Source organism: Cannabis sativa, chromosome 2, assembly GCF_029168945.1.
Source record: "Cannabis sativa cultivar Pink pepper isolate KNU-18-1 chromosome 2, ASM2916894v1, whole genome shotgun sequence".
In the NCBI taxonomy this organism is placed as follows: Eukaryota; Viridiplantae; Streptophyta; class Magnoliopsida; order Rosales; family Cannabaceae; genus Cannabis; species Cannabis sativa.
Genome location: NC_083602.1, coordinates 31648494 through 31669628, shown reverse-complemented (window position 1 = coordinate 31669628; position 21135 = coordinate 31648494). Strand labels below are relative to the sequence as shown.

Here is a 21135-nt window from a genome sequence, read left to right as displayed (position 1 = left end):
AATATATATGAATAAACTAAAATAACTGTTTTTTTTTTTTTTTGAGGTATTGTAAAATAACTGTTAAAACAAGAAAAACCAAAGAATGACACGTCCCATAGTAAAAAAAGATCCATTATAACTGACAAACGACTTTTATAACACTTCCGATTCCAAAGCAATGAATCTTAAATGTTGCTGTTACACGGTTCAGTGTACAACAGTACGTTTAAAACTTGATGGAATTGATCAAAACTCAAACAAACATGGAAAAATTCATTAATTTGATCAAAATTCTTGGATTTGTTAACGGAATTCAATAACCAAGGGTCCTAAGAATTATGTGCTTCATTTAACAAAAGCCAAAAGGCAAGTCTGAATTCGGTAACTTTTATTACTCGCTTTCTGTATCGTAAGGTCCTTCCATCCAAGCACAGCTCTCCGTCTTCAAGATGATATCTAGTTTTTGGACATTAGAAGATCTTCATCTCTATAATCACAAGATTCACAGCTCTATCTGCACCATAAGTGATCAAAATCAAACACATACCCATAAAACACTTTATTTATTTCAATTCTCAACTAAGTTCAATGTCAGATGAATTCTATGCAACTACTTAGAATTTACTTAGTAAACACTTTTACCTCATCTGCTATCATAATAAATAAATAAGTAATGTCAAAAATAAAAAATAAAATAAATAAGTAATATCTCTCATCAGGAATTTTTCTTTTAGATTCTAATTCTACAATGAAACAAAAAAAAGTTCCAACAAATATGTTAACATGCTTTTACCTTTTTAATCATCGAAGTTTCTCCTTTCCACTGCTCCTCTTAGCTGCTTCTTTGACTTTCTCAATATAACCCTCAATAGGAGGAGTTAAAGTTGCCATGAAGCGATTTGCTGGGAATGGAGTCAAATCAGGCACCATTGCAGCTGCTTTCAAGTGTTCAGGCAATGCCTCAATCGCTTCTTTCTTCATTCGTAACAGTGTTGATTCCGCTGCTTGTCTTGCACGATGACGCCTCATCATAACTCTACTGTATTCCTTTGCAAGCCTCCGACCATCTTCAACTGTCAGTTCATATTTAGGTAGCTCATTTTCATCAACCAATCCGAGTGATATCAGATCCAAACCAGGAGTCCCAATAATTGTTGGTGTCTTTGAAACACTCATTTTTCCCTTATCTTTCTTCAGCAACTCAATCTCTCGCTGTCGATCTTTGCTAATAAGCCCCAATTTCTCCCTCTCCGCTTCACGTTCTCTCTGTTTCGGGGTCAAGTGCCTAACAGGAGTAGGAGCATTTAAACATTGATCATAAAACTTTTCTAGCCTATCTTTTTCACTACCTTTTCTGCCTGTAGGAGGAGCATCCCCAGCGCCTTTTTTCGTAGTTACCTTAGACCTCTTCAATTGCTGCCCATCTTTCAACTTACCTTTACCTTTTGCAGTTCTACTAACTGAGCATCTTTGAAGTAATTGATGGCTCGAAGTTTCAAAATATGATGCCAATGGTTTCGATTTTAATATTCTTATCATCTTTCTCAAAAACCCAGTAAATGCTAGGGAGAATGGAAAGGGCTAAAGCCTCAGTTCTTCAATCAACTCACTTCAGATATCACTACATCCACAGCACACAAAGCACTCAAGATGAAAACAAACAACAACATAAAATGTTTCAGCAGAATTTTCCTAGTAGATAGAGGTTTGAATTTCATTTCTAGAAACCAAAATCTTGAATCTTTCAAAAGCAAACATCCAAATATAAGTTGTATAAGTATCCCAACAATCACAAAACTTTAGACTTTTCACAATAACGAAATGAAACAGAATAAAAGGAATCAAATGCATATGTCAAACCCACTAACTAATGCTCTTCTTCTGAACTATTTTTCAAAGGAGTACTGATAGTCTCATCTCAACTATTTTTTGATTTAATTGCTTTAACACTGATCAGAGAACATGAATAAAACTACAGCTTATAACCATAGAAAAGAAAAACACAAACGGAGAGACATCAAAAAATTATGAAAAGGGAAAAATTCTGTGTGGAAATAGATGAAAGCTGCATTAAAGTTAGAGTGCCATTGTTCCGGAACCAATCCACATTGGCAGCCTCAAAACCGTACCTGTAAGTGCAGTCTCAGGTGGTAATGAAGCCGAGTTCGAAACCCAACGGCCTATACGCAGCAGCCCAGAAAAGAGATTCCTCCTCTCCGATCAGTTAGCAAAGGAGGTTGATAATCTTTCTAGGGTACCGGTTGTGAGTTAGTGACAGAAGAAAAGGGCCGAAAGTGGTGATGGAGAGAGAAGTTGAACTATGAGATTTAGAAGCCCTAACTGGCTTTGGATTTCCTATCATACTTGGGCTTGTATATTGGGCTTAAATAATACAACATTGGGTTTTTATAAAAATATTGGGAATTTTACAAAAATACTGTTTTTGGACCAAAACTTTACAAATATACTGGGACATGGCAAAAACAACATTTTTACTGCCCCAGCCCAATTTCTTTACTTTTGTACTGCCCAAGCCCAACAGCATAACATTTATACTGTGAACAGTAAAACACACGGGAAAACAACCTGCTTCGTGTGTGGGGAGTCGCCGGAGACGGACATCACCAAGAAAAAACCATTAAATCCGGCAAGAATAAACAAAAGCAGTAAAATCGACGTCAATAAATAATCATGGCAAAACAACGGTAAAACAACACTAAAACAATCAAACAAAACAAAAGAAAAAAATGATTAAAAAAAACAAACAATCTGCTGCACAACCTCAACACCAGATGCAAAATCAACTATATTTGCAAGTCTATTCCTAGAAAATTATAAAAAAAAAAACTACTAAAACAACACTGAAACAACACAAAAACAAATGAAGCAAATATAAATACTTAGAAAAATATAAAAGAAACACACACCTCAAAACTCTCTTGTGAGTGAGCTCGTCAAATATATTTATAGGACAACCAAAAGAAAAAAACCACAAAAATAGCCAAAGAGAACGAAGAATAAATGTATTTATAGCCTCCATCTTCCACACTCACAGACATAACCATCACAACAACACGAGAACACCCAGAAAATACCTATTAATTCCAGCGAGATGGAGCAAGGGCAGTGAAATCGGCATCAAATAAATAAATCATGAAAAACAACAGTAAAACAATACTAAAACAATACTAAAACAAAAAAAAACAATAAAAGAAAAAAATGATCAAAAATTAACTATGTTGTGCACATTCTCAATACTAAATGCACTATATTTGCAAGAAAAGTTCTAGAAAATTAGAACAAAAAAAAAACCACACTAACTCTTATATTTTCAAAAAAAAAAACATAACTAAGAACTTCAAAAAATTTAAAAAAAAAAAAAAAAAAGAAGAAAAGAAAAGAAGATGAAGAAGAAGAACTGAACATTAAAAAAAATAAAAATCATGAAAAACAACAGTAGAACAATACTAAAACAACGGTAAAGATGAAGAAAAAAAAAACTTGAAGAAGAAGATGAATATTAGAACATGGGGGTGAGATTTATGTGAAAAGCTAGAAGATAAAGATGATGAAGAAGATGAATAGTGAGAAATGGGAGTGAGATTTTTAAATCTATTTAAATAAAAGAAAAAGAGTGAGACATGGGGTGTGATTTTTAAATTTATTTAAATAAAAGAAAAAGTAAAACATGTCACTTTTATGACACATCCCATCAACTTTTTCATCAAAATAATAATTATTAAATTATCTCAAAAAATAATAATTATTAAATATTAAAAATAATAAATAATAACTTTTACATCCATTAAAATAAAAAATTAAATAAATAATTGAGCCCATGTCCCAATCAATAAAAAAAAAACAAAACAATAACATAAAATTGTTGGCAGCCAAAAGGAAAAAAAAAAAAAAAAAAGTATAAAAGTTATTTTGGGCGTGTAACAGTATAAAAGAAAGAAAATGGGAAAACACAGTAAACTGTGTAAATTTCCCAAAATATTGGATTTTGAGTAAAGATTTACATTTATACTGCCACACGGTAAAAATTATATTTTTACTGTCTTGGCTTATTTTTTTCTTTTTTATATTGTAAACACTAAAAAAAACGAGGCCTCCATTGAAAGGGTAAAATCTGGAAGACCAAACAAAAAAGATGATGGAAGTTGGTTGAGAAAAGAAACAACATAGCAAATACAACAAAATGTAGAGAGCTAGGGCACAATAAGAGAACATACAAGATGAGGCATCAAAAATAAAAGGAAGCAGAACAACTAAAAAAAATGTGAAACAACACGAAGGAAAACTGAACATATATTAATTGGAGCATATGATACTAAAGAAAATAACTTACATACAAATTTCATTATATTCCTATTACTATTAAAAATAGAACAGTGCAATAATATTTAGAAAAATATGATAAAGAAATGAAAGAAACAACAATAAAATAACATTAAAAAATATTAAAACAATAACAAAATAAATCAGTAACAGAATAGGGTAAGTTGGAAAAAAGATGGTGGACTTGGAAGTACGGTACAGATGGAGCCAAAGCTTTGAGATCAAAACAACTAAAGAACATGAACTTAGTGAGAGTTTCTGAAATATTTATACAAGAAGCTCATCACAGAGCAAGCTCTCCATCTCTCTCTCTCACACACAACCACACTCTTATCTTTTCCAAATCTTCTTCTTCTTCTTCTTCTTCTTCTTCTTCTTCTTCTTCTTCTTCTTCTTCTTCTTCTTCTTCTTCTTCTTCTTCTTCTTCTTCTTCTTCTTCTTCTTCTTCTTCTTCTTCTTTATACCTACTATAAAGGGAGAGAGAGAGCTTGATAATGTTGTAGACTTGAAAAAAAATGAAGAAGAAGATAAATAGGAAAAAGAGAGCTCAAAACTCAAGTACAATGAAAAATAAATGAATATATATACACACAGAATACTTCTTAATGGGTAATACCCATTAATGGGTAATAAATAAATTTAACTATAAATATTAATTTTAAAAATATTAAAATATTAGATTTTGGTCCGATAGCGAATAATAAAAGAGAAATTTGAATTTCTATGCTTAATTTAGCTACTTAATTAAAAAAAATCAAAAAATATATCTTTTTACACTATATCAAAAATATATTTATATGGAAAAACATTTAAGTCAAATTTAACTTTTGTTATCACTTTTTTTGCCGAAAAACCTTTTTTTTATTATTTTTTTTCCAGCTGATGGACTGATCCCAATCTATATAATGTAAAAATGAGAAATTTTTCTAATTAAATAGAAAAATTAATCATAAAAACTCAAAAATTTCTAATATTATACATTCATGGGTAATACCCATTAAGAAAGATCGCGTGGGCTGTGCCTAAATTTTAAAAAATAAATAAATAAATAATACAAATATTTAAGTAAAAAAAATCTATCACAAAAGTGACATAAATAATCCATCGAATTTCTCTAGTTCGAACCTAGCCATCGACATCCTCCTTCAATTTGTGTTCTTGTAGAATTCCTTGATTTGATGAGTTCTTGGTGAGGAAGCAAGTGATCTTTGAATCTCCCTTGATGATTGAAGAACCAAGCTCTGATTTGTAGGAAATTTAGCTCTGATACATAGAAATTAACCTTTGTAATTCCAGCTTCAAGATCACACTTAAACAAATAAAAGTTAAATCAAAACAAACAAATCAAAAACTAAAAACCAGCAAACACATTAAACTAGAAAAATAACACAAATAAATCTAGATAGCTTTCAGACACAGCAATACACGAAAATTATATTGGTTCTGATCCTAAGTTCAATGTGAACTTGGTCATACTCCAGTTTGAAAGCATTGCCACCAATCTTTATTGATAATTAGTGTTGGAGAAGGTAGTTAGTTAGTCAGTTAGTATGTTAGTTAATACCGTTACATGTTAGTTACTGTGTATATGCAGAGTCTGTTACATTCTCTCTGCTTTTCCCAACTGTATTCTGTACTTGTAACTTTCTATAAATACAATAGCAAAGAGTGTGTGTAAACACACAACTCATTCATTCATCAATCTCAACTTGGTATCAGTGCTACTGGTTTTTTTTTCTTTCTTTGTTGCATCTGGTTCTTGAAGCAGTCTCTCATGGCGTCTTCCTCAACTGCTGGTCTTAGGCCTGAAGGTTCATCGTCCTCCGCTGCTACACAAACAAATCAACTCTCGGTCGTGCAAATCATTCCCAATCATATTGTCCCTCTCAATCTTCGTCTTGACCGTCACAATTTCTTTTATTGGCGATCTCAGGTGTTATCCACTGTTCGTGCTCATCAGCTCGAAGGATTCATCAATGGAAATCGTCCAAGACCTCCGGCCATCATTACAGATCCTACAGATCCTACCAAATCCATGCCAAATCCTGAATTAGCAGACTGGTTGCGCCTTGACCAGTTTCTTTTAAGCTGGCTCTTCAATTCGATCTCCGAAAACATGCTTGGTCATGTTGCAAGATGTGAATCTTCAGCTGATCTATGGGAAGTTCTGAGACAACTTTTCTCAAACACATCTCGTGCTCGTATTCTGCAATTGCGAGGACTGCTTCAATCAACAAAGAAAGGCTCCACACCTATCGATGAATACATCCTCAAGATGAGGTGTCTAGGTGATGCTCTAATGGCGGCTGGCCATGCTCTCTCCGATGATGAATTGATCTTGTATATTCTTGGAGGTTTAGGCAGTGAGTATGACTCAGCTATTGTCACACTTACATCCAAAGAATCTATTACACTTCAAGAAGTTCAGTTTCTACTTCAAACTCAAGAGCTTCGGATCGAACAAATGACATCTGTTGCTACATTGGATCTGCAAAATCCCACAGCAAATTATGCTGCTACAAACAAGAAAGGCCCTCCTCCAACTAACTCCACCAACAATGGTCGTGGACGTGGATCCACTCGAGGAAGAGGTGGATGAAATCAACCCGGTCGTGGCAACAATCGTCCAATTTGCCAGGTGTGTGGCCGTTCTGGTCATACAGCCATAAAATGTTACCATCGTTTTGATCTGAGTTATCAAGGAGAAGGACACTCCAATACTCAAGAATCTCCCAGTGAAGAGCCTCAAGCAATGTTAGCTACTGCTTCCTCGGTCACAGATCCTCAATGGTACTTGGATAGTGGTGCTTCACACCATGTCACTGCCCATGCCTCAGCCTTGACACAAAAATCTGACTACAAAGGCAAAGGAACTCTCACAGTAGGTAATGGTGCCTCCCTTCCCATATTAGCCATTGGTAATTGTCTTCTTTTCTCTTCCCCAAATCTAATCCTTAAAAATGTTTTGTTAGTCCCTGCTATTCATAAAAATCTTATAAGTATCTCTCAACTTTGTACTGACAATAATATTGTCATCCAATTTGATACTGACCAATGTTTTGTCATTGATAAGATGAGGAAGCAGGTCCTTCTTCAAGGAATTCTTACTGAAGGCCTTTACAAGCTGTCTCTACCATCTCTCCAGCCCACTGTCAATCCCCTCTCTCATAATAAATTCAGTTTGCCCTCTGTTCATGCCACTACTATGTCTTCTAATAAATCTGCTTGTATTGCTTCTAGTTCTTGTAAAAATTCTGATTGTATCTCTAATCTTTGGCACAATAGGCTTGGCCATCCCTCCTTTGTAATTCTTTCCAAAGTTCTTCAAGAAATAAATGCCAAAGTGTCAAAATCTGAGTTACATTTCTGTGATGCATGCCAATTTGGTAAAAATCATTTAATGCATTTTAGTAGTTCTTCATTAAAAACCAATCAACCTTTAGAACTTGTCCATTCGGATGTTTGGGGACCTTCCCCAATTGCCACAGCTGAAGGATACAAGTACTATATATTGTTTGTTGATGATTTTACCAAATATTCTTGGATATATCCCATGAAAAGCAAAACAGAAGCCTTCCCTATATTCCTCACTTTCAAAACATTTGTGGAAAAACAATTTAACCAAAGCATTAAGGGTTTGCAAACTGATTGGGGTGGGGAGTACAGAAAATTACAACCTGTTTTACAACAATTAGGCATCCTATTTAGACATCCTTGCCCTCATACTCATCAACAACAAGGAAGAGTTGAGAGGAAACATAGGCATGTAACTGAAATGGCTTTAACTTTGTTAGCTCAAGCAAAAATGCCATTGAGTTTTTGGTGGGATTCTTGTGTTTCTGCAGTGTATCTCATAAATAGGTTGCCTACTGTAGTTAATAAGTTCATTTCTCCATTTCAAAGTTTGTTTGGCCTTAAACCAGATTACACATTTCTAAAGACATTCGGGTGTGCGTGTTTTCCCTTTCTTAGGCCCTACAATCAACATAAATTTCAATTTAAGACATCTAAATGTGTCTTTCTTGGGTATAGTCCTTTTCATAAAGGCTATAGGTGTCTTCACCCTTCGGGACGAATTTATATTGCTCGAAGTGTCAACTTTAATGAGCATGAATTTCCTTATTCTGATCTGTTTTCCAACAGACCTCAGTCCACTTACCACCACAATCTCATAGCACCTGCTTTCATCATTCCACATACATCTCCTCTCGATACTCACTCTCACATTCAATTTGGTTCTCTAAATTCTGTGTCTGAACCCTCCCAAAATATCCCAGCAGTCTCTTCATCTCATAATATTCCTTCCACCACAAACATCTCTGCAGATAACATTACATCTGCTCCTCCCAATCTTGATCCTGCCTCGGTTTCCCTTGAGGAAACACATATGCCAACACCCATTATTTCTCCTATTCCACCACCATTACCTCATGGTCACCCCATGCAAACCAGATCAAAATCTGGTATATACAAACCAAAAATATTCCTTGTCACTGCCTCTCAAAATCAGATTTATGATGTTCCAAAAACTGTGAAACAGGCATTGAGTTTACCTCATTGGAAGCAAGCCATGGATCATGAAAATTTGGCCTTAAAAAGGAAACAAACATATATATTAGTTCCTCGAACTGCTGACATGAATGTGCTATCAAATAAATGGATTTTCAGGGTGAAGTATAATAAGGATGGCTCTCTTGACAAGTTCAAAGCCCGATTGGTAGTAAGAGGCTTTCAACAAACACCTGGTTTGGATTTTCATAACACTTTTAGTCCTGTTATTAAAGCATCTACTATACGAATTATATTCTCCTTGGCTGTGACATATGATTGGGACATCCAACAAATAGATGTCAACAATGCGTTTCTCAACGGGGAGTTAAAAGAACTTGTCTATATGCAACAGCCCCAAGGATATGAAGACACAACCAAACCAGATTATGTTTGTCAACTTACCAAATCTCTTTATGGTCTCAAACAAGCACCAAGGGCTTGGTTTGACACACTAAAAAGCACACTTTTAACTTGGGGATTTAAAGTTTCTGTGTCTGACTCATCTCTGTTTTACAGAAACCAGCAAGGATCACTTTTGTTAGTCTTGGTTTATGTCGATGATTTGCTAATCACGGGTGCTAATCCTCAAGCCATCTCCAAACTCATAGCAGATCTTCACAGTAAATTTGCTTTGAAATCGCTCGGTTCTGTCAGTTACTTTCTGGGATTCGAAGCCTACAGAAATCATTCTGGCATCTATCTCACACAATCTAAATATGCTACAGATCTCCTACACAAAGCCAATTTTGAAGATGCTAAAGAGTGTGACACTCCAATGGTTCTTGCCAATAAATTCTGTCAAAATGACAGTCCAATTTTTGACAAGCCCGAGCTTTATCGAAGTACAATGGGGGCGTTACAGTATTTAACATTGACACGACCGGACATTGCCTATTCTGTCAACAAATTGAGTCAATATCTCAAATCCCCTACTATCAACCATTGGAATGCTTGCAAAAGAATTTTAAGATATGTCAAAGGCACTCCTCATCTAGGCTTACACTTTCGGCCATCTACTTTACTTAATCTAGAGGGGTACTCGGATGCCGACTGGGCTGCAAGCCTTGATGATCGCAAATCTACAAGTGGCTACTGTATTTTCCTTGGAGGAAATCTCATAAATTGGAGCTCTAGAAAACAAAAGGCTGTAGCTCGTTCTTCGACAGAATCCGAATATCGGGCTCTTGCCTCAGCTGCCACTGAACTTGTGTGGATCAACTCTCTAATGTCTGAACTTGGTCTCACTCTTCACAAAACACCACCTGTGTTGTGGTGTGACAACCAAAGTGCTCAATCCTTGGCTCTCAACCCAGTTTTTCACACACGAACAAAGCACATAGAGCTTGATGTCCACTACATAAGAGATCAAATTTCTCAAAACAAGTTACAAGTCTGCTACATACCTACTGAAGATCAAACTGCTGATTTGTTCACTAAACCGCTGTCTTCTCCTAGATTTCAATTTTTATGTAACAAGCTTTACTTAGAACATTCTAAGTACAGCTTGAGGGGGGGTGTTGGAGAAGGTAGTTAGTTAGTCAGTTAGTATGTTAGTTAATACCGTTACATGTTAGTTACTGTGTATATGCAGAGTCTGTTACATTCTTTCTCTGCTTTTCCCACTGTATTCTGTACTTGTAACTTTCTATAAATACAATAGCAAAGAGTGTGTGTAAACACACAACTCATTCATTCATCAATCTCAACTATTAGAATTAGAGATATCAATCTCAAGAGCTACAAGGAAATAATCATAGTAAGTCATCCATGGTATAATCCCTTAACACTCATTAACTCACTAACCTGAGCCAACATAATTGATAATGTTGCTTCATAAAATTTCTCAGTCCCAGCTCTTAGGGGTGCACAAAATATGGGCCAAACCATTCAACCCGGTCAACCCAACCCATTTTTTATAGTAAAGGCTTATGTTAAGAGTAAGTCATGGTTCATTGGGCTGAAAAGTGATAGGCCATATAATTAAGGGTTGGTTATGGGTTGGACACATTATAGTTCTATATAACCCAAACCAACCCATTTCTTGTGAGATGTTCCAGATTTGAGATAACTTTCATACATAAAATATATTCTACATTCACAAAATATATACAAATATATATTTTACGTTGTCATACATAAATAAATTATATTGTGATAACCTTAGAAAGTGAATTAACCAAACCCATTACTAACACGTAGTTTATAGTTACCTTACTACTTCTACCAACAAGCCTAATGTGAGAATCAATCAATATTAGGGAAATTTGCGGTAAAAGTCCCCAAAAAGTTGAGTTTGATACAGATAAGTCCCCAACCTCCAAAAATAGCGGCAATAGTCCTCAAGGTCATGTTTTTTATTTGTCCGTTGGTCTCCAAGTTGATAGATCCGTTAAACCCAATTCAAATGCCACGTGTCGAAATATTATTGGTGGGTGTTATTATTTTAATTTTAATAAATAAATAAATAATTAAAAAAAAATCTTTTTTTTCTTTTTTTTTTCTTATTCTTGGTGATGGCAGAGAAGAAGCACCTTTTCCCAATGCTTTGAAATTAGTCTTTTGCCATCCATGACCTTCTTTGTAGCATTCCACCTGTACATTCAAGCTTTTCTGTATCAAAATCTTGTTAAGACGAAAGGTGTCATTTATTTTCTACAGAAATGGAAATATCAAACTTACGGTCTCTAAATTCTCATTGTCACCCTTTATGCCGCCAATGGCATAAATTGTATCTTCAATCACAGCAGCTGCAGAATAGCCCCGAGAGTCGTTCATGGAGTCCCCCATCATCCAAGAGCCATTACGAGGGTCAAAAATCTCAACAGAAGACGTTACGTTCTGACCATTATAACCGCCCAAAACAAGCCCATCACCAAGTTTTCTCAGAACCACAACCACAACCCTAATGAATTTCGACGAAGAAGATACCGAAACCCTAGACCAGTTCGACCAATCGATGGACGATGTTTACAGTAAGCTGAAGAACAACGATAGAGCTCACGTCGTCCGTTCGAACTCCGACACGAAACCCTCTAACGGCGAGGCTCGACCGAAGCTTTTGAAGTGGCCGATTGAAAACATCAGGGCTAGAGTGGTCGGGGTTGTGGTTGGGGTCGTGGGGTCAGGGCTGGCCGAGTTAGCAGTCGGGATGTGGTTGTGGTTGGGGTCGTGGTGGTGCTCCGGTGGCTGGTTGGGGTTGGGTTGAAGAAGAAGAAAACGAAGTAGACGAAGAAGAAAAGAAAGAAAAAGAAAAAGAAAAGAAAAAGAAAAAAAGAATTTTTTTTTTTAAATTATTTATTTATTTTTATTTTTATTTTTTTAAATTAAAATAATAATACCCACCAATAATATTTCGACACGTGGCATTTGAATTGGGTTTAACGGATCTGTTAACTTGGAGACCAACGGACAAATAAAAAACATGACCTTGATGACTATTGCCGCTATTTTTGGAAGTTGGGGACTTATCTGTATCAAACTCAACTTTTTGGGGACTTTTACCGCAAATTTTCCATCAATATTATTAACTTTGCTACTCACATAATGATACCACTACCACCTTAATTTTTGTAAAGCACTATATTACACACACATATGTATCGTTTTTTTTTTTTTTTATATGCACTAGGTTAAATAATTTTGTCATGTTTGTAACATAAATATTAAAGTCTAAAATATATCTCAACCCAATAAACCTAATTCCTATATTATTGTACTAAGTAGGGTTGAGTTGTACAATAACAAAAATTTGAATGGATTTAAGCTTATCCAAACTACAATCATTGGATTGGCCCATTAAAAGACCTCTAACCCAGCCAACTCAACCCATGTGCACCTTTGTAGATTTTTTTTAAGAAAAAACAATTCAAAATATAGGAAATTCATTAAAAAAAGGAAAAATATATTGTAGACGCTTTTAGAAGACTGATAATTTAATTGTTTAAGCTAATCAAAATTATATACACAAATTATAGAAGGAAAACAAGAAAAAAGGAAGGACGAACACAAACTAATAATTTATATGTACTTTTAATTAAACGATTAAACCCAGGACAAATTTGGTGATTATTATGTTATTGTTAAGTAAGAAATTATCTCCAACGGTCCTTGTGAACACAAGAAAAAAAAATTAATTCCTTCCCTGGCATGAAATATTTGAGTTAGAAATTAATAACAACTTAATCTTATAAAGTACATTATTAAAACGGTTGGTAACGAAGTTCAATGACGTGTGTCACAGTGTTAGAAATTAAAATGAAGAATTATTTTCTGTGAGGGAGGGTAGGTACGTAAAAACGAAATAATTATTAAAAAAAATACAAAGGTATGGATAGAGATGAGTAGAGTGGGCATCCGATCCAATCCAACTTTTTTTTCCTTATCCGATCTAATCTAATTAGTAATTGGATTTGGAAAATCATCATCCGATCTAATCCAATTAGACCTCAAAATCCAATCCAATCCAATTACTAATTGGATTGGATCGGTTTTTTAATTGGATATCCAATTACACAGTTAAAGTTCAATATTAACTTAAAAATATGAAGAAAAATACATAAAAACTAACTATTACCTTTTATTTAAGTTTAATACTTCATAAATATATTATTTTTGCAAGTGTAATGTAGCTAAAAGTTTTAAATAATTAAAACAACAACATTTTTAAATAATAAAATAGATCAAAACATTATTTTCTTGGTTTATGAGAAATTTATGGGTGTGACTTTTTATTTATATTTAATAAAATAATAAAATATTATTTATATATAATAAAATAATAAAATAAAAATTTAAACTGATATTTGATATTTGAACTGATATTATTTATATATATACAATATTATATATTGTTCTCATTTTTTCTATTTTTTTTATTAAAGTTAATTATTTTAAATAAATAAAAATTCATAATAAAAATCTAACTTCTAAATTTTCTCTATTACTATACTATTTTGAATTTAATTAACAACAATAAAATATATGTACGTATATTTTTCATTTAATATAAATTTTCTATATACATATATATTTATACAAAAAAAAAATAGAGATAAAAAATAGTAGTGAAGAGATCCAAAAAATTTCACATAAGCTTCAAACACACTCTAAAAAAAGTATAATTTATAATTCTATGTGTAACTAATTTATTTGTTTATTTGGATGATTTTAGTCTATATATCTCAAATTATACTTTTTAATTTTTATAATTCGGTTATATAGCAAGTAAGAATATTTGGATTGATGTAATCATAACAGTATATATATAGCTTTATTAGTTGAGCATGAATTGTCCATTTGATTTTGTTTTAAGTTTAGATTTTACAATTGTATTTGAATACTTAGTTATATATATATATATGTGGATCTTGAGTTTATCGGGTTAATTTGTTGAAAATATATGTTTACTGATTTGCTCAAAATAAATATACATAAACACATATATTTTGTTGAATCTAAATATACATAAACACATATATTTTGTTGAATCTATCATGGAGTGCTATGAGATTGATGAGAGACTTCAAGAGAAGAATGATATTGAGATAAATTTGGAGAGCATTGCTTTGTTATAATATTATTTGGAAGCTATCATATTTCTTATTTTTTATATTCTTTCTTTCATATGTCCAGTTATATGCCTGCTACCCTTATTCTTTATAATTTTATTATTACCGGCTCGAGTTAAGTGTCCATAGTAAGTGTGTAGCATTATTATTTTTTAAATATATTTCAAGCTAATTTCCATTCTCCTCTTCTCTTTTTGCAAATTTTAAATTTCACTTTTCACTATTGATTTTCAAATAACCCCACACACTAATTAAAATTAGTTTTTAAATCATTTTAAATTATATGATTATTTATTGAATCTTTCTTAATTAAATTATAGAACACATAACATAAAACTAAATATACGTGCCTTGCACGTAATTTTCTTCTAGTAAAAATAAATACACAAAACAATCAAGTGTTACAAATTCAATATACAAAAAAAATTTAATAAAATATAATAAATATATATTATATTTTTTAATATTTTTATTAAATAAATAATTTTTCAATATATATAAATGTAATTGGATTGAATCGGGTTTTAATTGGATTTTGAGATTGGCATTCAATGACCGATCCAATCCAATTAGAATCCAACTTTTAACATCCAATCCAATCCAATTGTAATTAGATATCCAACTTTTTGTAATTGGATTGGATTGGATCAGTTCGGTTCAATTGGATGATGCCCACCTCTAGACTCTAGAGAGTTACAAGATTAATAATCTAATTTGAGATTAAGAGAGCAAAAGTTTAATCATAATATCATATAGGACTATAGGAGCCTCTATGAAATTTCCGCGTGTAGAAAATATGCAACAAATCCAATATCTATTTATGTCTATGCCTTTATTTTTGGATTGATAAGACATCACACCATATATTATATTATAATATAATTGATTTGCCAATACATTAAACATAACCATTTGTCGTATTTCTTTGAAGTGTTTTGGTGAAATTAAGACAATCTTGTGTATTTCATTGTCAACGTAGAATTATTTATTAATTCATCTTATTCTATGTCTTTTCTATATTATAATTATTATTAATTATGAGGGGTTATAATAAATAATAATAATATAGACAAAATTGAACCACATTGCAGTGAAATTTTGACTTTTGAACTAAAATTATCAATAGCTTTATTATTGAATGTGTTAATTTCTAGAACAAAACTGTGAAATTTGGTTCTAAAGCACCATTGGAGGGCAGACACGTACGTAGATTGTGGATTATTATGATATATAATCACTGTTTGATTGAATACCTATCCCTAAATCCTCACTAAGATTCTCATACAAAAAAGAAAAAAAAAATACACATTTCAATCTTTGTTATCAATCTAGCTAAATAAAAGAACATCTTCTCTCAAAACTATTACACAACTATGATACTTATTTAATTTCTTATGATACTTATTTAATTTCTTAATTATTAGCAGGAGCTTGAATAAATATGTATAAAAATCCCATCATTTGGTTAGATATTAAGAAGATTCTGTCACGAGTAATATTCGGCCGGCGGCCCAAATGGTTAAAAGAAAATTTACATAATTAAATAAGTGTACATGTCTTAATAATATAAATTAATCAGTATTAAGTACCTAAGAAATCTCCTAAATTAATATTTTAAAAAAATGATTTTTATTTTGATTTGATTTATTCAAAGAGAAGAAAAGAATGGTATTACTACCTGTCTTGTGTACGCAAGTATATTCGTATCACCTTATTACTTAGTAAAAGTCAAGAAAGCTACTCTAAAAGAAAGAAACTGGTGTTTCTGGAAGTCCTGTTTTTAATATATTTTTTTCTCTCATGTTTGTTTGAGTAACAAGAAAAACCTCAATAACTCACACCCTTAATAATATATATGTTAATTCATATATTTATATAAATACGTAAACTCATAAGCCCATTAAACACACACGCCATATCTTCTTCCTCTCTCAATAATCTCTCTTTTTCATTCTGAGAAACTAGACCAAATGGCTTCCTCTACTACTTCACTAGCTTTTCTAGCTATGATTCTGGTATTGTCACCAGTTGCTGTTTTTGGGCTTGATTGGGATGACATAGCTCCTAGTATTTCTGGTACTTAATCCATCATCATGCACTCTCTTTCTATCATATATATAAATCATGACTGACTTTGTTAATGACATTTATAACAATTAATAACAGAGGATATGTGTAAAGAAGTGGAGTGTGGAAAGGGAAAGTGCAAATGGAATGGAGCTTTCCCATTAGGGTTTACATGTGAATGTGATGCTGGTTGGAAGAGAACACGTGATCAAGATGATGAAGATGATTACCCTTTTCTCCCTTGTGTCATCCCTAACTGTAATTAATCAAATTTTTACTCTCTTCTTTAATTAATTAATTCTATATACATAATTTAAAGATGAAAAATATTTATATTTATATATACAGGTACTCTAAATTATGGAGGGTGCCAACCAGCTCCACCCCCAGTTCCAGAGAAGGAAGTCCCACGCAATATTTCTGCTTTTGATCGTAATTACCATTATCTTCATCTCAAAAAACTATAATTCTTTTTAATCTTTTAATTTCAATAATTAATTTTGATTTTATGTAAATTAATTAAACTTTTTTTGTAGCTTGTTACTGGGCCTATTGTGGGGAAGGGACATGCACTAAGAACAGAACTCACACACACATGTGCCAGTGCAAACAAGGCTTCTCAAATCTTCTCAACATTTCTGCTTTTCCTTGCTACAGTGAATGTATACAACAGCCTTAATTCTTTCCTAATATAATTATTAACATGATGAGCTTAATTTAATTTGGTTTGTTATATATTATTTTAAAGGCACACTTGGATCCGACTGTTCAAGACTTGGAATTAAAGTAGCAGATTCGACTTCTGGGGGTGACAGTTCGAACAATAATAATAATAGCCAAGGTGAGTTAGTTAGACTTGGATGAGATCAATCATCAAGAAACCACTTTTATTAGTTAGCAAAAAAAGCAACCTCCTTTATTATTAACTATGTATATTCTAAACTTTGCTACTTACCAACCATGGATGTTAAAAACAGAGTTTAGGTATTAAGAAGAAAGTTAACTAATTAACTAATATTATTTTTATAGACACAATTAGAATAAAGTGATAAAGATATCATATTCATATGGTTAGGTGGGTCAAACTAAAACTCAAAACTCCTTTCTTTCTCTTCTTATAAATGATTTCAAATATGATAGGTCGACACAATTGACTTATAATGCCACATTACTTTTGCTTTGATATCTATCCATAAAACATGTTGCTTGTATGTGTAAGAAAAAAAAAATAGTTACTTAAAATCTGACACTTAATGTTGTTTTTTCTTCTCCAGCTACGTCTTTTCTGCCAGGAAAGTTTCAAATGATGATCATATTTATGGTGTCATTGGGTATGGCTATGTGGAAGTAGGATGTGATTTAATGGAGCAGGACTATTGGATATGTACTTCAGATAGATAGATAGATATTTATTTGCTTTATATATCATTGGTTTATTTGGTTTTGATAGATTATTTTTGTAATAAGTTTGCTTTGTATAAATAATTGAGAACAGTCATGCTCTGGTGACTGTAGCATAGTAGTACACTAGTACTAGTACACACTATTTATTACTTTGTGAGTATAGTTATTAGTTATTGATGGTGTTTTTTGATTATACATTTGCTTCTAATTTTGCACTTTTTGACATATATGGAGAAATAAAGCTGGGAAGAAGGAAATGAATCCACTTGACAAAATATTACCCCAAATAATTCAACGAACAAAGTTGCAATTGAATGAAAAATTTATAATACATTCAAAGCTACATGAAAATAATTTTATATAATGAAATTTTCTGGCTTTGCTAGTGTTTATTGCCCAAGATTACACATTAATGGTATGAAAAACTATAATCGAATCTATACTTGGGTTGCATTCCACATACATTGATCATTATAATCTTTCTCAAAGACTTATCCCATGTATAAAGAACATTTTTCCTTTGTATGTAATCATTCTACTTTCGACCCCTACACACCAGAGATGGCCTTGCAAATCCAAGATTCCTTTATTTCCTGATGTTTCCCAAATGAACTTGAAAAGCTCAAGTGCCCTGTCCAAATGTCTCACCCCACTCCAGATCATCCTTTCCTCATCTGAAGTTAGAATCCTTCCCATACACAAACAGAACTTATCATTCCCACTACTATAAAACCCACCACACAGATCCACTTCGATATCTCTGACATGCCCATAAAGATAATACAAGAGAAGTGTGAACAAGCACTTGGACGGGTAGCCCAAAATTTTAGAAAGTTTCTTCTGCACTAAGCTTTCTTGGAGCCGAGCTTCCTTGTATCCAATACTTTTATCAATCAAAACATCCTTGATTTGAGATAATCCTTCTTTCATGGCCTCAAGCTTTACCACATGATCAAGTAGCCAGTCTTCAGTTTTCAAACATTCAATAAGGTCATTAAACATCTCAAGAACATCTTCCCATTTTTGAGAGCAAGAAGATTGAACCTTCTTGGCAGGCACAAGCCGCATCCATGAAGTAGAATCAGGGTCAGAGGAAAAGGCTGTGTTATACAAAAACTTTAGACAATTGGAAACTACCTGTTGACCCAAGTGAACTCCTTTGCTTGGGCACTGATTATTCAAATAGTCCAACTCGGGTTTTAATCCATTAAGCACCTCCTCAAGTGTCCTTATCAATATGCGATGATGGGTAACTTGAGGGGAGATCGTTGCACGAATCAACTTCCTTTGTTGGGCAGAAATGTTTAGGATGTTGCTCACTTTGGTGAGTGAATTCACAATCATGGGTTCTCTTTCGCTTGGTTTACTGAAACAGACAAATGGTTCACCTTCACCTACAGAAACAGCTGCCATGTTAGCCTTGACAGTTTTCTGGACTGATGGAGATCCAATATAGACTCTAACAAGTGACTTGAAATTGTACATTTTTCTTTCTATACGATCATCAATGATGATTGAATCATCACGGATATTAACAAGTCTTCCATCAATCAAATCCACATTCTTTAACAGGCGGGTCAATTTCATCATCTCTGGAAATGCATTTTCATACCAATCTAAGTGTACGAGTTCTTCATGTGATTCCTTTGAAGAGTGATAAAGTATAGCATCAGAATGAAAAGCTTCAATTCGCCTATTCCTAATATACTTAGCACCAGTACACATGAGTTTCTCAACATGTTTACAGGCCATTGTTGAAGAAAATCCACCATAAACAATCTGTAAAAAAAAACTGGGCTTTTAGTCAGTTCCCTTATTATAATTTATTTACTACATCCCACGAAATGGAGAAATTAGTTACTTCACAGAGGCAAATAATCAAACATATAGTATACAAAAAAAAAAAAAAGTACACAATGCTAAAATTTGAATGAAAATAATCTCAATTTCTTTCCAGACAAAGAAAACATTATCATAATACTTGCAAAAGAAAAATTACAATACTAGGTAGTTTGAAAATTAACTAAACAAAGATTACAAATATACCAAGATTAACATATTCAGCCAAACAAAGCAGAGTAAAAAGAGCTGACCTCAACTAGGCCACATGTTCAAGGGCCCTGGGTCCACGAACATACAGACATGGCAAGCCCCAACGCACAACCACGGGGCAATGTGACCATGCCAGCGCTGAACCAAGCCAAGAAGGCAATAACGCTCCAATCACGATAAAACCCACTTCTTATTTTTCCAATTTCTTCTGGCAAAAAGCATAACAGATTAAAACAATATGAGACCGGGGATGGTATTTCAGATTAGGAATTAAAACTTATCACTTTTTAGAAACGACTAGAGAGAACTGAGCGAGAGATTGATCTCATCTATTCGCCAACGAGTAGCAGCTCATCAAAAGAAGACGCAAGCACAAAGCCAAGTAGCACAAAAACCACACATTTTTAGAGAGCATAAAAGTCTTGAAATAGTCTCCCACTTGACGGAAAGCTTCGTCGCGGTGGTCGTCGTCGGCGGCGCCGGCAGTGGTTTCTTTCTTGTCAGACCAGAGGCGGAGGCAGACGGAGTGATGTCGTTAGAGGGAACGTGAGAGAAGAGTAGAGTACAGAGAAGGTGGTAGAATTGGGCTGGCCCAAAACCAACGTAAAAAACAAAAATATTGGAATTTGGGTTAAATTTTACAAAAAACTTATACAAAAATCTTTTCAAGAATACTGTATCTTTATAAAGTGGAATACAAAATAGAACAACTAAAAATAAAAGTGGAACAACTAAAAATTAACAGTAGAAAAACTTTGAAAAACTTAACACAGTACACAGTATAAAATTTATACAGTAATTTTGAAAAAATTCCGCCCACAGTATAAGTGTAAAAACATTAAAACTTTCAGTATGTGGTAAATTTGTAAACATATCTTTTTCCGTGTCATGTTTGGAAAATGAAATGACAGGTATCACCACCCCAACCATTTCGAAGTGGGATACCTTTTGGAGAATTTTCAAAAACACAAAAATAAAAATAAAAATTTTGTTTATAAATTTTGTTTTGGAACAATCAAAATGTGTTCTATAATTATTTTTATTTTACAATTTTAAAAATAAAAAGTAAAAGAGTATTTTATAAAATTTATTTTTATTTTTATTTGTGGATTTTATTTAAATCGGGTGAGAAGCAGAATCGAGGGCGAGTCCAAGTCTACGGTTGGATCCG

At 33.0% G+C, this 21135-nt stretch overlaps 3 protein-coding genes and 1 pseudogene across 3 annotated transcripts; 2 read left to right on the top strand and 2 right to left on the bottom strand.

Moving 5' to 3' along the window:
* Window positions 1–98: 98 nt before the first annotated feature.
* LOC115719695 (uncharacterized) lies at window positions 99–2325 on the bottom strand. Its single transcript, XM_030648840.2, has 3 exons — window positions 2112–2325; window positions 776–1603; window positions 99–496 (listed from the first exon to the last, which is right to left on the bottom strand). Exon 2 carries the CDS (start codon window positions 1519–1521, stop codon window positions 784–786), a length of 738 nt encoding a protein of 245 aa, XP_030504700.2. The 5' UTR covers window positions 1522–1603; window positions 2112–2325; the 3' UTR covers window positions 99–496; window positions 776–783.
* Window positions 2326–6637: 4312 nt separating this feature from the next.
* Window positions 6638–6773, top strand: LOC133035309 (small nucleolar RNA Z247; annotated as a pseudogene).
* Window positions 6774–16131: 9358 nt separating this feature from the next.
* Window positions 16132–18105, top strand: LOC115720604 (uncharacterized). The gene is made up of 6 exons (XM_030649756.2): window positions 16132–16517; window positions 16608–16766; window positions 16857–16940; window positions 17045–17170; window positions 17257–17349; window positions 17783–18105. The coding sequence occupies exons 1-6, from the start codon at window positions 16412–16414 to the stop codon at window positions 17857–17859; spliced, it is 645 nt and encodes a 214-aa protein (XP_030505616.2). The 5' UTR covers window positions 16132–16411; the 3' UTR covers window positions 17860–18105.
* A 100-nt stretch (window positions 18106–18205) lies between these two features.
* On the bottom strand, window positions 18206–20574 carry LOC115720603 (uncharacterized). Its single transcript, XM_030649755.2, has 3 exons — window positions 20365–20574; window positions 20006–20172; window positions 18206–19691 (listed from the first exon to the last, which is right to left on the bottom strand). Exon 3 carries the CDS (start codon window positions 19662–19664, stop codon window positions 18396–18398), a length of 1269 nt encoding a protein of 422 aa, XP_030505615.2. The 5' UTR covers window positions 19665–19691; window positions 20006–20172; window positions 20365–20574; the 3' UTR covers window positions 18206–18395.
* Between the last annotated feature and the right edge of the window lie 561 nt (window positions 20575–21135).

What these genes read in the sequence shown, in the direction of transcription:
- LOC115719695 (XM_030648840.2), bottom strand. Translation starts at nt 1,521, where the DNA reads ATGATAAGAATATTAAAATCGAAACCATTGGCATCATATTTTGAAACT.
- LOC115720603 (XM_030649755.2), bottom strand. Translation starts at nt 19,664, where the DNA reads ATGGCCTGTAAACATGTTGAGAAACTCATGTGTACTGGTGCTAAGTAT.
- LOC115720604 (XM_030649756.2), top strand. Translation starts at nt 16,412, where the DNA reads ATGGCTTCCTCTACTACTTCACTAGCTTTTCTAGCTATGATTCTGGTA. An exon ending in CATAGCTCCTAGTATTTCTG is followed by an intron (nt 16,518 to 16,607) that starts GTACTTAATCCA and finishes AATTAATAACAG; the next exon opens with AGGATATGTGTAAAGAAGTG. An exon ending in CCCTTGTGTCATCCCTAACT is followed by an intron (nt 16,767 to 16,856) that starts GTAATTAATCAA and finishes TTATATATACAG; the next exon opens with GTACTCTAAATTATGGAGGG.